Here is a 17,107-nt window from a genome sequence, read left to right on the forward strand (position 1 = left end):
CATCCTTAAATCTTACCGGCATTTGTCTTATGGCAGGTGGTAATTCAGTTTGATGTCTCCTTTAGGTTAAATCGTAGGTCCACTGAAATCTCAGCTGTGTTTTTCATTTCTTTGTCTCTGAAACCACCAACACCTCTCAACTGACCTTTTCCATCTTTTTTTTGGTTATTCTGTGTGTGTCTGTGTGTCTGTGTGTGTCTGTGTCTGTGTCTGTGTCTGTGTGTGTAAATGCACCATTAAAAAACAAAACCAGAGAATGGTCTCAATTTTACATCCTGACATTTTTCGCATATTCTTACCTCATGAATTGAATAAAAATTCCTATTTATTTCATATGTATTGTAGGTTTTAAATACATTTCCATGGTACCTTTTGCAAGCTATATCTTACTTTATTGAATAGGGTTGGTTATCAAATGCTAATACTTTTGCGTACGGCCGGAAATGTCTCTGTAGTTTTAGAGTTCGTCTTGGTCTAAGTAAGTGTTCACAAATTCTGATAATAAACTGTACAGTTTTATTGAAGGTGAAAAAGATCAGGAAAACTCCCTCGATTACAACTATGATGGATTTCCCAGGACAAGATGTTACCGCTCATTGTTTACATGTGCAAAAGAGACTTCAGCTCAGTACTGAAGACTTTGAAAGACAGCGCAGCAGTCTGTTCGGCGAATTATATATTTATTCAGATAATTCCACAGACTCTAGAGATTTCAGATCCAAGTAGAGTTTCTACTGGGCTGCATGGGACTGGACAGCATCTGGACTCATTTTCAGATTGCACTTTGAGAGCGAGAAGTTGCGTCAAAGGTCTCTCGGGAAGACACAAGACCAAACTGGAATTGATTTTGACATGAACACCTATGGGCTTACACACGTTACACTTCCCTGTGGGGAAACTCTAAACGTATTTTTCATGTCAGTGAACTGATGTTGATGAATTCCTCGCTAAAATGAAGGCCATCTGCTCATCCACGCCCACTCACTCCACATACATGTGGGTGTGTTTGACCCAAACATCGCCCTGCTCCACCATGACATCACCTTGAGAAACGCTCAGCTGCACATGCATGTACTGTAAACACACACACACATCATAGCTACATGTAGGTACGGCCTCTTTCCCCCTTCCCTCTCGCGTCGCTCACACACTTTAACACCCCGTATTCGCTGACATACACTCCTCTCTCCCTCTGTCCCAGCGTGCACTGGGGTCTCTGTGTCAGTGATGACATCATGATAGCATATCCCCACTGATGGATAGCACTGCCAGCACACAGCTGATATCATCCACCCAGCACATATGTGTGACCTCCTCGATGTTTCTTTTTTTTTTTCTAATTTTTTTGGCTGCATCAGAATTTTATCAGCATTTCAACACTCATATCTTGGAGCGCGTGTGTGTGTGTGTGTGTTTGTCTTTCTGTCTTTTCTTGCAGACACATCAGCAGCCCAGATGTTTGTTTTGTTTTTTTGTCTGCATGTGACAGAGAGAGCAGAAAGCATTCCTTTCTGTCATGATCATTTTTGACTGATTGTTGTTGTTGTTGTTGTTGTTGTTGTTGTTGTTGTTGTTGTTGTCCATGATTCCGGTTTGTGGTCAGTCTATCCTTGTGGTGCACAGACAGTATAGGTAGAGACGGGTTCTAATGACCGGTTCCATTTTGAATCCAGCCCCACTTTTTTAAAATACCAAAACCAGCAAATTCTTTATTGAATCTTGCATTCATGTTCTGTGTTTAGTTTCTTTTGCCTTCCTATGACACTACAGGTGTTGGCAAAGAAAAACCTTTATTTAAGGTTTATATCAGTTGCTCCTCTATTCACTAATGGACAAGGAAAGAATATTCATGGACTCCTTAGTTTGGGTTAGGATTTTATTTACCATGCAGACCTGATGGTTCCAGTGAACCAAACCACACTGCCTGGACTCCAACATGCTGGGACGATAAGGTAAAAAAATAGATTCTTATTTAAGAATTAGGTCATCCTCCCACTCTGTGCTTCTACTTTTTTCACTATGCCAAAGGACTCTGACAGTCTACGGGTTCTCCACAGGTCAAAAGTACATCTTTACATTTTTTCATCAGCACCATGCTGCTCTGTTGGACCTGCCTCCGTTGGCTGGTTGCTGTTGTGTGCTGCTGCGCTGGACACTTCAGTGATATGAACCAGTTTAAGTAGGTTAATTAACCTCTGGAGAGTCATGCAACTGTGTTTGACACACACACACTCACTCACTCACTCACTCCCACACAGACACACATACTGTCTCATACTACCACACACACTTACCAACACACAAATGTACCAGCAGTAGTTACAGAAAGACCATTGTCTCCCAGCAGCTCTGGTCTGACTTTCCATTGACTGGGAGGGGGACGTGTTTAGCAAGAGGAAAGGAATGGATGGAGGGAGGGGCGGAGGTTTGGGGGGCCGGAGAGAGAAAACAACTTCCAGTGCTTAGTTTTAAAAACATAAAGGATGTGTTCTGTGACCCAGCTGTCAGAGGAAAATGTATTGAAAGGGTTCTGAAAATCCTCCAATGTTCCAGTCAGATCCAGTGGAGAGTTTGAATGCAGGCAATCTTTTGGCGAATTTAGTCACAAATCTTGATTATTACTAATAACTGATGTAATGATGGACTGCCTGACTGACCTAAACAACTATATGAACCAGCATGGAAGTTGCTTCTGAACATCTGATCAAACCTGTTTTTAGCACCAAAGGTGCAAGAGCACAATGTGGAGAGCAAGTTACAGAGTGCTACGTAAAGCATGATCCACCCTGCTATCGACTGTAATCAGAATCAGTGTCAGGGATCAAATGAAATGGCTGGGCTGGTATCCTCATCTTCTCTCATATTCTGCCATTTTAGTGAAGAGTCATGTTACTTAGTTAGTGAATTTCAAAATCCTCCACATTAACTGCTCCGCCTTTCTTCTTTCTTCTATAAATTGTTTTTCTGTATGCTCCTGTTAATAGTTGAACTAAAATGCAGAAAACATCTGCCGTCAGGAAATACAAAAGCTAAGGTTGCTAGTAAAATGTTATTCTGCTGTTGCCAAACAACTGTATAATAAACCTCCACCTTCGGTTATTTGTATTCAAAGGGAATTTGCATCACACCAAAAAAAATGTAAAACTTACCAAACTCTTCCCAGTGTCCGCACTAACTGCCTTTGTTTGAGGGCATGGTGGGTGGATGTGTTACTTAGTGATGTAGCTACGTTACAGAAGAAAAGCCTGGAATAGAAGCAAGGCATCTCAGGCACTTCAGGAATAACTTCCTTTGCCGTGGACTTTGTGACATATCAGAACCTTTACATCCATAAAATGGATATTTAAAACTAAAGGAAAGGGAAAAACCCCAAAAGGATAATATAGGCACTACAAGAGCAGAAATGACCCTCAGAGTGGCAGCTGGAGAGCTCCTGACATGAGAGGACTGACTGACTGAAAGAACAGAGCTATGCAGAACCTCAGAAACCATTGTTAAAAGTGCCCTATGGCAAGACATTCAGCCACTAATTGTCCCAGAGGAGCTGCTCAGTGTCCAGCAGCAGAGCAGTTGTACTGTGATTCATTCTCCCTACTGCTGTAAACAAGGATGTCTTCTTCAGGGGGCCAGGAGGCAGACGGTTTTAGTCCAAACTGGCCACAGTGTCTGTTTATCTCCAGAATTCAGCAGCCACTTTGGATATTACACCAACCAAACAGGATTTTTAGAAAAGAATAAAAACCTCCAAATTATGGTTTTTACCTCCACAGTGGTTGGTGCACCAACATACTTGCCAGCCAGAATCTGCAATCTTGACTAGACCCCACTGTAATGAGGTGGTAGTATCTCTCAGATGGCAGGCAGTCATTATTTTGTTTATGTGTGTATGTACTTGTACATTACAGAAATTACACCCTGTGTAATTTCATGTTGTTAAAAGTGACCAAAGAAGGCAACAGGGACGACTGTGCTCCTGGAACATTTCAGAAGTTCTGTTTTTCTTTATTGTGTTGTGCTGTGTTGATGCTCAGTTGTAGCAAGGTGAGAGACTTTGAGGGGAAATCAGAATTATACCCTTTTTCCACCAAAATTAGTAGGTATAAGCAGGTTTTTTTTAACGTGGGTAAACCCACTAATAAAAGGTGATTGACCCATTTTCCACTGCCAGTCAAGTTTGCCTTTCAGTTCGGGCTAAGGACACACATAACTGCAGGGAGTGATGTCATCACCTGCACTGAGACACACAGACGCAGGGGGGCAAGAGTGAGCTGCTAGCCACCATGCAAACTGGTAAAATGGATCTGTTAGTGTTAGTGGTTAGTTAGTGTGTTAGTTAATGGTCCTGTAGAAGTGTCGGCGCCTTTGTGTGAAACATTTCAATCTGTGATTTTGTGTTTTTAAAACTTATTTTGGGGCTGCAGCTTACTCTTTCATCCTGAAGCGCGCTGTAGCTGCAGTGTTTCTTGTTTAACAGCACAGTGCTGGACAGGTGATAGGTCTGTCTGTAGTGTCTGTGTGCACAGAAGTGTGCACCGCAGAGTCATTTGACCCGCGTGTGAATGCTGATTATACACTTTTCCATTGCCAATAAATGCCCGATGTTAGCGGGTCTTAGCAGATTTTTTGACCAGTGGAAAAGTGGTCAAAAAGTTGATGTGCCATCAGGCATGCAAATTCACACACTAAGAATCAGATCAAGTCATCTATAAAGCAAAACAATCTGGTGTTAATTATCTCTTAATGTGCGTGCCTGTACATGCACATTGTACATGCCTGAATCAATGTCTTTTTTTAAATGCATTTATTCTCCTTTGTGTGTACATATATCTACAAGTGCATGTGTGCACTTGTGTATCTGTCCAACAATTTCCAAATCTATTTCCATATATGTATATATGTGTGTGTATGTATATGTATATGTATATGTATATATGTATATATGTGTGTGTGTATATATATATATATATATATATATATATATATATATATATTCCATAAAGTCTAATGTAAAACCTAATGTAAAACCATCAGTCCACAAAACTGAAAGTCCAGCGTCTAGTTTGTTCATGTCTTCTTATCTTACTGAGAGTACATCAATGCAGTCATAGAAATGAAAGTGAAGCTGAAAAGGCGTGCTAACGCTCGCTTCACTCTGTCCGAATAAACAAAGTTTAACAACTTAATGAAAGGTAAAATATTCCAGTGAACGTTTTTTAAGTGTCAGATCTCCTCCTAATGCATGTCTGCCTTCCTGCCTGTAATGCAGTAATGACAGAGGCTGGGGTTTAACATGGTGTCAAATACAGCCTGTGTCTGCAAATCCACTCGAACGTTTTTAATCTGTCAAAATATCTCTGGCTGTCAAGAAATGTTTTCTTTGTGTTAGGTGTGGTTGCTGAGAGAGGCAAAGTCTCCAGCGTCAGGCTCATGTTCAGAGGATGAAAACACCACAGGCTGTAACTTTTTTTCTTTCTATGATACTTTTTTTAAGCCTCTTCCTGGAAGCATCTCTGTCCTTTATTGTGAACCAGTGTTGTATTTTGTAGGATTATTACTTTGTTTTGAAGCATTACTTTTTTTCTCTTAACTTAAACAAAACCACTCATAAGAATATAGGGGTTTAGAGGTGTAAAGAGGTGGCAGGAGAGCTCAAATCACTGCAACTTCAGAAAACATGGAAAGGGACAAAGCACGAGCAAAAAAAAACAAAAAACAATAAAACATCAACAAGAGGAAACATTGGGAAACATTTAGAAAACCAAAAACCTTGAAATATATTCCACCGAAGAAAAATTAGAATCTCATTGATTGATTTTTTATCATTGCAAATGTGGCATGAAGGAACACGCATTGATTACAGAAAGTACAAGAAAAAAAAAAGAAAACCTGCAACTCACACAAAATACAAAAAAAAAAATTCTTGTGCGACCCTTGTCTTTTTCTCGCATGTTTTTTCAAATAGCTGGACGTTTTTTTTCACTTGCTTCTGTTTCTGGTTTTTTCTCTTTACAGAACATAAAAGCTATTCATGGCTCCATTTCTGAAAGCAGCCCCACTTTACTATTTGTGCCTTAAACCTTTGCACAGAACTGTACACGTTTGGAAATGTGTTTTTTTTTTTTCTGTTTACTTGGGCAAAACTGATATCACAAAGTTCTTTCTGTACAGCACACAATGAAAACAGATAAGATAATCAAATGTAATTTATATGCAGGTACTCTGGGTCAATCTGCTATAAACTTTTTAAATTTGCACATTGTTTTCAAACCTTTTACACTTGTGGAATGACTTGACTTCACATAGTTCACATTTTTATCTTATGCCTCTATATATCAGATTTTGGCCAGTGGCATGTGGCCAAGCCTGAAAATATCAAAACTGGAATATCTGATATCAGTGAGATAATTCAAATTCTTTAAGAGCTTTAGGACATTGTAGAAATATTTATGCAAAAAAAAACATGCAAAGCCTTACTGACTTTCAACACCTTCTTCATATTGAATCGTGGTAAAGGGACATGAAGTTTGGGGAAACATCATCAACAAGTAATAAGCATGTTCTTATGCCCAGAATGCAGGAATGTTGCTAACAAAAGCAGAAGCACAATGATAAAAGCATATAAAGTTTTACGAGGCAGATCCAGTCATCTGCAGCCCTGCAGGCATTTAAAATGATGAGAAAGCCTCTGCTTCATGTCCCACTCCTCATCCAAAACCAATCTCCGATTTAATATCTATGAATGTGATTTACACATTTTCTGGCAGTGCAGTTTAATCTTACTCTCATGAATTCAGATCACTTCAACCAAAACTCATTTTTTGAACGCCTCGTCACCTGATGTACTTTGCATGAAGAAACTACATTTTTGATGTGTGATTGAAACCAAGTGAGGCCAAGAGGTTTAAGCGCCTCCATTCACCACCAATCTGTTGCACGCCTCTGCAGCAGCAAAACTTCATCTCTGGAGCTTAGTGTTTCATTTGTGCTCAGGGGCTGAGACCTCAGTATAAGCTGAGGCAGAGGGTAAGCAGCTACATGAACATGTCAGGAATTAGCAATAAATGGTTTTAGGGCAATGCCATAATTGTGTGGCTTATCTGAGAGATGCGAGTTGCACTGACTGTAATGTCAATTTTATTTTTGTTATGATACAACATTTACCCTTCTAGTTCAATGTTACTACAGGACATAATATTGGACATAATATTACTAGATATTTAACTTCCTCCGTTCTTCTTTATTTCATATTGGCCATTAAGGGTCACCCTTATTACTTTATAACGTATCCATGTCATCAGTGCCCGTTTCAGTTGACATAGAAACTGTGTTAATGGTTGCAGTTAATGGTTTTTCAATAAGTTGACTTGAGGCCACCTGAACAGCTACATTCATCTCACTCACACTTGTCTCCAGTTTTGTGCAGGTTGATGTTTTTCCCACTAGGGCTGGGCAGTCAACCGAAAATGTATCAAAACCAACATTTAGAACCTCTCAGTGACTTAATCTTGCTCTTGTCGGTTAATTTATTTAACACATGCTCCAATGTGTGCGTCCATGAAGTGACCCCTTGAAGAAAACACTACCTTGTTCCTCTGCTGCTTTCAAAAGTCAGTTTGTGCTCACTCAAAGCAAAGTGATATGGATAACACAAGCACAAACACCGAGCCTCAACCTGAGCAGCTTCTACCTGAAAAGAATGCCTTGTCTGTCATATGGGCACATTTTGTTTTTTACAGAAGTCAAATGCAAACAATAAAAAATGCAAAAAACAATTTCAGTGACCAAAGGTAGCACCACCGATTTGTTTAATTACTTGGAGCACAATCCTATTCTGAATATGAGAGAGATCGATAAGCGCCAAAGTAGTCGTTCATTAATCGTAATCGAGGTAAAAGGTTGAAGTCATATTGCCCAGCCCTAATTCCCACTAATAATCCAGCCTTGTGTCTTTTCATACCACATCTCTAATTTGTTCATTGATTCAATGAGGGTCTCGTGTGTTCATCAGTGGCTGTTGCTGTTGGTTGTAACCACAAAACAACTAACTGCAACCACTCGCAACGCTTTTGCAGGATGGATATGTCACTATTTACTCATTGGTTAGAGCAAAATAAAACAAACCACAAAAAGTGAAGGAGGTTTGATTCCATGTACTAGGCTTTGATTGGCTCATTTGTTTCTCTAGCTGGGAAATCAGCCATCAATGAACACAGAACCAGATCTTTTTGATTTGCTGAAAAACTTTGAGATATGAGAAGAGACTCAGATGTGCAACCAGGCCACAGCAATGTGACCTTTCAGATGCTGCCAGCAGTTTTCATCAGAACTACTTTCTTCCCCAGCGATACTCCTGAGTATTCGGCCTTTTGAAATCAGATACTGTACATACCCAGAAGAAAATGCTCTTTACCTAGTCAGCAAGTCACATTCACAGAAAAGAAAGTGAGAGGCGCAACAATCTCAACTTTCTTGTCTTTCTTTTCTCCCTCTCATGGTCTCTTTGATAGATGAGTTCGGAGCTGAAGGTTTCTCAGGCCCGGGCCCCTCCCACGGGGGATCCTTCAGGGGAGGTCCTCCCTCCCAGTCCTATGAGGACCACGACAAGAGTTTGGATCCGGGTCCCACCCCAGGGATTGGATTTACTCCGAGTCCAGGATCGGGGCCATCAGGTCCCCCCACCACCAACTACAACAACATCCACATCCCGCCAGGTGCCCACGCACCGGCCAACACTCCAGCCGAGCTGCCCCCACCCACAGGTATGACCCACAGATACACTGTTTGTAGCTTTTAGCCACGCTAGCAGCAGGACTACTGGGATATGTGTTCCAAAGTGAAATATCCTGAGAACTACTGGATGGATTGTCATAAGATTTGGTTTAGACATTAATCCTCTGACTTTTGTCTAGTGCTAATGTCATGTCTTAATTTAAGTATTTTTGTTTATGACCAAATACCTGCAAAACCAGTGACATTTAATCAGCCTCCACTAATATTTGGTAGTGCTTAGCAAATATTAGCATGCTAACACGCTAAACTAAGATGGTGAAAATGGTAAACATTATACCTGCTAAATATCAACTGGTAGCTTGTCATTGTGAATGTGCTGAAGTTAGCCACTAGCATGGCTGTAGACTTTTCCTTTTGTCAGGTCTTACATCCTACACTTCAAGTTGGATGAAGTTAATATTTGAATAATTAAGTGATGCACTATAACTGTGTAGCTATAAATTCAAATCGTATTGAACATTTTTTCTCTAATTCTTGTAGAAAAAGCAAAAACTCTTGAGCCTGATTTAGGTAACATCCCAAAGAGTAAAAGGAACTGTTTTATTCATTTGTCACAATTTGCTTTTAAATCTCAACTTTTCAAGAAATGAAGAACTCCTCTTTGTGGTTTCCAAGTAAATAAAGTTCATTTCAAATTTGACACAGTTCAACTTCTGACTGGAGCTTCTGTTCCAGAAGTAAAAATAGTTGTGTCTGTATATTTAGATTAGACAGTGATTAAACACTTTTAGACAGCAAAGATTACAACAACAAAAAAAAACAGAAAAAAACCTGAACCATTATTGAGACAGTGCTAGTGGATATTATGCGTATGGGCGATACTTTGTTCCCACGATGATGCCAGTAACTGCACCGGTAAATCTTTGAGAGTTGTACACTTCAGCAACAGGTTTCATTTTGTCAGAAAGACTGATGAAAGAAATGCTGAATGAGTTACAGAAGCCAGTTGAACAGAGGCCGACCAATTGGTTGACAAAGCCCGCTCCTCTTATTCAAATGAAATAAACCTGCTGAGTGAAGACTCAGAGACAAATTGGCCAAATCAGATGGACAAACAGCTCCTAGTCCAGCTGTGAGTCACTGACTGGATTTTACCTGAAACTGATTTTATCTGGAAAAAATGATTGTTTCAGATAAGTATTAGACAAACTTTTGCTGTGACACACACAGTGATAAAAAAGTCCCGATAATAATGATAAAATCATTACTGGAATGGTGTGTCCATCCTTCCATATCTTTCAGATTCTTTATTGTTCAACAATGTCTTTATTTACTTACCAGCCCTTCTTATCATTTCCCTTATCTCTGTTTCTCACTAATTTCCCCTCATAACAATGAGTACGTGACAACTTTACAATCCTCTGGCACTGTATTCAACAACACACCTCCTTTAGAGACTACTTCACACACTCTTCAATAAGTGCTCTGAGTGTGAATGTGTGTGTGTGTCTATTGATTTTGGGGCTTTTGTGCTTGTGTAAATGTTTGCAGACGTCCTCTGGAAGATGTAAAGAGTGAGGATGTTAGGATCTGATCTGTGGCCAGATTTTACTCCTGCAATGGAGTTTGTGTAAAGTTCAGCAGTAATTGTGATTATTGGGAGGTGGACATAAAGGTATTGAGTAATGCAACGTGTGCGTCTCTGCCTGTGCACACAAGAAGACTTAATTGCACCCCTGCGGCAAATCAGTGTGTCAAGACGAAGAGTTATGTAACACAGTTTTCTGCCTCCTCATGAATTCATGTGCATGGGTGAAAGAAAATCTTGTTTTGGTTTCCCATGTCGACAAAATGTGGTGGTCAGCGTGACTGGGCTGCACGCACGCACGCACAGAAAGTGAAATCAAGTAATTTAGGGTGATTATGGATTACACCAGATTCTGCAGAAAGCACTGGCAGCAGCAAAACACTTTCCCACACACACACACACACACACACACACACACACGCACACACACACATATTATTGTCTGGTTGGCGGTCAGTCACATGTCACCGCTGTGAAGAAGAAGAAGTAAATAAAATGAATGAATGAGGTTGACCTTGGTGCTCGTCCAGTCGCAGAAATCGTTGCCGACAGACGAGGTGTGTATTCACTCCCTGTGAGTGTTGCCGATAGTGACGGACTGCTATCGATCACACGAGAGCGGCGGGATATGTGTTGGCTTCGATGTGTGGGAAAGAGAAACTGGGTGTGTGTGTGTGTATGTGTGTGTAGGAAAGTGTTTGATTCCAACATAAACTTTTTTTAGTTCCTGCGTGGGCTGTCTCTCCCTTCGAAAACCTAATTATTTTTTAACTTTCTTTTTTTTTTTTTTTAAATCTTGAAATTCATAGATTTCTTTCTATGAATAATAAATAACGTGAAAATCTTGGTGAAGCGCAAGCACTTAGGATGTACTTCTATTTTTTATTTTTACTGACTTTGAGTCCATTTTTCTTCTCACTTTCCATGAGTGGAAACATTCTGAAGGTTTCTTGCTGCAAGAGCAGCTCATTTATAGTCAACTACAAAAAAAAGAGTCTTTTTAGAGGAAGAAAACTTGACAAAGAAATCAGTGTAACCCTTTAACAAGCTGAAAATGACATACCCAGAATACACAGCCACCATTCTTGAACTATTTTGGTTACAGTCATGATCCTGGTCTGAAAATCCACAGCAAGTGTGTGTTTTAACACAGCTTGAAAATAGGCCCGCTGCTCATGTATGATTCTATCATTTATCAGGTTCTGTTTGGCATCATCTTGAATTTGCTTAACATCCTCCCAGAGCCTTACTCCTTATATCATTATACTTGATCTAAAAAAATGTTCATCCTAATTGTCTGAGCTGTACATTTACCATGCTGGTCTCTATTAGACACAATGTCTACTTCATGGATTCATATTTTGGAGTTTTTTCAGTCTAAGTGCAGACGGTTTCATATGTTGTACAGATTGCAAAGCCCTCTGTGGTAAACTTATGATGTGTGAAATTAGGCTGTATTAAAAAAAAATAAAAAGATCATCTTAACGTAATCAATGTGTTAATAGATACTGCTTTAATGACTGGTGGCAAATCTGCCAGATTAAAAGCCAAAGCACACCTTTGTGGTTGAAGTTTAGCTAGTTTCAGGCACAAAAAAAGACTTGGTCAGGGTTGGAGAGGGATCCTGGTTTGGGTTAAAATAACCATTTGGTTAAAGGTTAGGAAATGATCATGGTCATTGTTGAAAGATGTCTTATTGACCCATGAGTCATTATTCCTATGGTCGCTAGAAATTAATTTTATTGAAGAGTAAAATCAACTTTTCTCACACAGCAGCAGCTGTAAAGTTATGTTTTTACTGTTTGTTTCACTAGTACTATCGTTTATCCAAATGTGTGATTTACAAGTGACCATTAATAGGCATATGAAGCCTCATTATAGAGTTGTAAGCATTTATTATTCAGTATCTATCATAATTTGAAGTGTTTCTGTTGACCAGCAGAAGGAGTTAAACCAGTGCCTATGCCCCGAACAGTGCCCACTGTTGACCCCACACTGCTCAGCGCCCAGCAGCAGGGTAAGAACACACACACACTTACATGCAAGAGTCTTTTTCCTCTCTCTCTTCTCACTTTTTTAAATTCCCTAAAACCCGATCAGAAGTCTGCAGCTGCTGGTGAGAAGAGAGGAGCATCCTCCACCAGCTCTCTGATCTCTGCAGCGGTATCCAGTCTGCTGTACATCTGATTTTAAAATACTGCTGCTGTGTCTTCAGTTTAGGGCCAAAATACATTTCACACTAAATACTAAAGAGTTAGACCTGCATGCTCATGTGAGACCTGTCTGTTCCTACTGTAAAAACAAAAAACCTGAAGCAGTGCATAGTTGGAACAAATTCCTGAGACTGATCCCAAACTCTGACAGCCCTTAAATCCAGTTTAAAAACCTTTATTTTCCATCTTGGCCTTCATTAAACTTTCACTTCTTTTCTTTGTCTTTTTTTTAATGTTGCATTTCTTCTTTTAACACCAGGCTTTTACATGTTATACTATGTATGTATCTATGACTGAATACAAGGATTTCTTTTGTTTATCAGTCTTCATATGATGCCATGAGTCTGTGTTTTTGCATGTGTGCAAAAATAAATTTGCAGTAGGGCTGGGCGATATGGTTAAAAAATTAAATCTCGATTTTTATTTTTCCGTGTTCCTGACGATTCACGATTTTAAATCGATTTTGTTCTTCCTACAAGAACTTGAGAGAAAACTTTGCTCCCATTCCACCAGATGCTTTTGTCTCAGGTGTTGGAACAGGTTTGTTGTGCTGCCACTTTTTGTTTTAACAGCACTTTTACAAACTCTGCACAGCACAGTGGTCTGTTCCGGGCCAGATCTTGCAAAACCAAACCAATTCCATATGACTGAAGTAAAATGACCTTCTTTCCGTATTATTTTGTCGTCTTTTGCAGCTGCCATGGCTCACGCTTGTTGTTCGTTTACCCAGAGGAGCTCAGACATAAAGGTGTGTGTGGGAAATTGCCCCAACCACCGCGCTGTGGTGACTCCAGAGAATTACTTGCGCTGGCTCATAAGTGACAGAGGAAGCCTTAATGTCGATTTTGCGATTCAAGCTTTTTTCAAAAAGTTTATAAACAAAAACTCAAATTAATCGAATTAATTCGATTTATCACCCAGCCCTAATTTACAGTATGTTTTTGTTTATATTGAGGCTGCATTCGAACATTTCTCCATCATCAACTGGATCATGTGATGGTGGCCATTTTCACACGTTGATGTCATCATAACAAAAACAGACTCAGAAACTGAAACTTAATTTGAGCTGAAGGTGTTTGTAGAAAATCCCCTGTATGTTCTTCAAAGTAACATATTGGAAAACAGTTTTGTTCTGGCACCTCCACTGAAGCTTAGGTTTTGTCTTTAAAATTTTCTACTGATAACAAGTCTTCCAGAAAAATCATAAACCTTCTAGTTAGAGTTGACAGTAAAACTGGCTCAGAGTTTATGGACAGCAAAGACAGGAGGGTAAGGAAGGAGCAGCCACAAATGACACATGTCACTCCTCTGAATCTTAAACATCAGGATGATAATTATAATAATAATCGATGACAGAGGAAAGTTTGACATCATCGTGTTTGCTTTGAATCTCAAGAACGTCCCGGTTCACAGTACAGAGCCACACAAGTGACATCACTGGGTTCATATAGTTATAAAATCAAAGCAGTTGCTGTGTTTTTGAAAGGCCAAGGTTGTTGTACCCAACCAGGACTTATCCAAAGGTGCAAACTAACCAGGGAACCAACTTGCCAACCACTTGCAGTTTTAGCCAAGACTCCCTCTTGTTACTCGAACAAGTGGTTTGTGATGTTCAGAAACTCAGGCTGGTCTATAACTGTCCCCTGCCTCCAGTCTTAATGCTAAGCTAAGCTAACCGTGTACTGACTCCAGCTCAGGTACAGACATGGGGTTGGCATCAATTTTTTCCATTGGACTGTCTTTGATATCAGGTTTGGTAACAAGCCAAACAGTCTTCAAGGAGATTAAGGCAACAGAGCCTGAGAAAAGGATGGAAAAGATGGAAGGATGATAACGTGGTTTCCATTACAATGCTCTACAGCGCAACAAGACTTTTGATAAAAAATAGCGCTCTCTCATCTCCTCCTCTGAACACTGCAGGATGTAGAGTGACTGGTTAGTAACCGCTAAAGAAGTGACAGTGTAGGAGGCGGCAGTGACGCTGACGGTCGCCGTGCGATTCGGTCCCTGCGCCAGTCGTCTGTCTGCCATGTAAGCGATCATTACGACCAGACCACCGCCGCTTTGCCGCTGTCTAGACTATCATTAGCTGCTGGTGGTTAGCCGCTAAAAGAGTGAGAATGAGAAAGAGGGAGAGTAAGTGGTAGGAGTGGTGGAGAGCTTATGGCCTGAACATGCAGCTCCATCCTTTCCCCATAATTCACTCTTTGCTCAGTGTTTACCCCTCCAACCACCACCTTAATGTATTTACACTTACATGCACATGAGTCAACATGTTTCCAGGAGAAGTCAAGTTACTCATTCAGCCTCATTTCACTTTTGTTCAGATGTAATTGTTTTGGATACAAGGACACACCAGTATGAATGATGATTCACTGGCCGTGGTTTCTCAGAAATCCAAAAGGGGGAACCAATGGGTTTGTGACTGGGAGGTTGCTGGCTTGATCCCCAGATGGATAGAATAGGTCCTGATAGTGAAAAAATGAAGTGATCTGCACTTGCTACTCCCCTATTATCACTGCTGAGGTGCCTTTGAGCAAGGCTTTTACGCCCCAAAACTGCTGGAGTGGAGCTGGAAACAGGCCATCACATCACTCTGGCTATACTGATGCAGCTTTAAGCTGCCACTTGCATCAAACTGTTGCAAGAAACTTGACCAAAAACATGTAGAATCATATTTTTCATCTTGACACATTGTATCTTGACAGGGTGAAATCTGGCGTCTCCAGACATTCAGGATCTTAATGTGGTCAATACAGGGAACAAGCCACTCCTCTGTAATTTAGGGAGATGCATTGTGGCACGTGCACTGCTTTTTTTTGTTGGTATATTTTTATGCTGTATCAAAGAAGCATATTGCTGTCCTACACCTACTGTGATACTTATTCCTCTTGTTTCTTAAGTCCAACTACTACTACTGTAGTGTTTGTATCATCAAGTACATTTGACTGTTAAAGAATGGTCCACAACCACATACTCTACAAAATTTTATGCAGTTAAAACACAACTGCTTGTTAAGTAAAGATAAAAATACCTTGTGTGATGACACACTCATGGATCCAGATGTTTATGGCCAATGGGAAACAGCATAAATGCATAAAATGTAAAAAATGTGTAAAGGTGATTTTTTTTTTTAGGTTTGGGTTTCTCATGTAAATGGTGTTTAGAACAACAATAACTGCCTTAAAAAGAAGTCTGGTGTCAAGAGTGGTTCAGGTCCATTAATTCAAGAGTTTGGGGCCTGTTATTTATTTATATAATACATATATAAAAATTTACCACTATATGTAACTATATAGGGGCAAGTTATAATGTTTAAGTAAAGACTGAGCATGTTGCATTGTCAGCACCTCCTGGATGAATGATGGTACAGTCACACTGCAGTTTTTCAGCTGGATACTGCACATACAGGAGGATTTCAGATACATATGGCACATTTATTTTTCCACAAAGTTAGTCTGCACACTCAGCAGGACTCTTAACTGGATAAATAGGTGAAATGAATAATTGACCCTCTTTTCAAGGTTTGATTCCAACTTGCTGCTAAGTCAATGAAAGAGGGAAAGCAGTGTTTTCCTTTCAGGCGCGTCCGATAAACTGTGTGATGCAGGCAATTACACTTTTGTGCGATAGCTGATACAATTAAAATGAAAAAAGGCCTATTGAAGGAAAATATTAAGCCTCCATCCATGCAGATAAATGGAAGAAAAAGGGGCTCGCACCACTCCATTAACACATGTCAACCAGCCTGAAAGGAAGAGGCAAAAGAACCAGCAGGCACGTGTTTTCTGTGCAGCAGCAGCTCTGAGTGTCTCCTCTGCATTTTCTATTCAAGAGAGAATGAAACTTTAAATTCATTCAGTCAGCAGAGTTTTCAGCCAGCCTCCGTCTTTTCTTTTCTTTATGTCCACAAGAAATGTAAAACAGAGCAACAGCAATGAAATTACTTTGACCATCAATCTTTATCCCTTTACCTAAATAACTTGAATGAAATATTTTTGATCATTAAACCGAGATGAATTTGGACACAGAGCACCTATGAAATTGTGAGTGAGACGCCATATTTTAATTTTTCTGTTATATACTCTGCCATGTATTTTACCTGGATTATTTTCACATGTCGTTCTTTTTGAGAATCACCACTCAGGTCGTTTTTCATTATTACCACCTTTTTAAATGCTGTCCCTCTCCAAACTTCCCTCCTGTCTTCTCCTTTCAGGCCGTCTCCCGTCTCTTTGCTGACTTTCTCACTTCATTTTTCCGCTGGTTTCCCTCCTCCTCCTCCTCAGATTCTTCCCATCCTTGGGAGTATGCAGTCAGCATATTCACCGGCCTTTTCCAGCTTTTTGGAGGAGAAGAGAAATCAGCCAAGGGATTAGGGGCTTATGGTGCAACATCACTCAATCATTTTTTTCCTGTTCTTCTCCAGGACATTTTTAAGAGCAGAGGACCATGTTTTATGGTCGTTACGAAGCCAAGAGAGGCATTATCTATTGCTCTGTTCTTTCTGCCTGCACTGATTCTCAAAGAAGGGTCCAGGGACCCTTGGAGGTCCTTTATGGAGTCTCACCATATT

At 40.1% G+C, this 17,107-nt stretch overlaps 1 protein-coding gene across 3 annotated transcripts in view; it reads left to right on the top strand.

Moving 5' to 3' along the window:
* Positions 1-17,107, top strand: part of vta1 (vesicle (multivesicular body) trafficking 1) — a 60,152-nt gene that overhangs the window by 33,206 nt on the left and 9,839 nt on the right. Inside the window, exons 6-7 of one of the 3 annotated variants that reach the window (XM_071467537.1) lie at positions 8,508-8,759; positions 12,258-12,335. In XM_071467537.1, coding sequence (XP_071323638.1) covers positions 8,508-8,759; positions 12,258-12,335 — 330 coding nt within the window. The remainder of the gene's footprint in view (positions 1-8,507; positions 8,760-12,257; positions 12,336-17,107) is intronic. The other 2 variants (XM_071467538.1, XM_071467539.1) reach the window with 2 other exon arrangements.

Source organism: Trachinotus anak, unplaced genomic scaffold (assembly GCF_046630095.1).
Source record: "Trachinotus anak isolate AG129_WGS33_773 ecotype Australia unplaced genomic scaffold, CSIRO_AGI_Tana_v1 ptg000031l, whole genome shotgun sequence".
Taxonomy (NCBI): domain Eukaryota; kingdom Metazoa; phylum Chordata; class Actinopteri; order Carangiformes; family Carangidae; genus Trachinotus; species Trachinotus anak.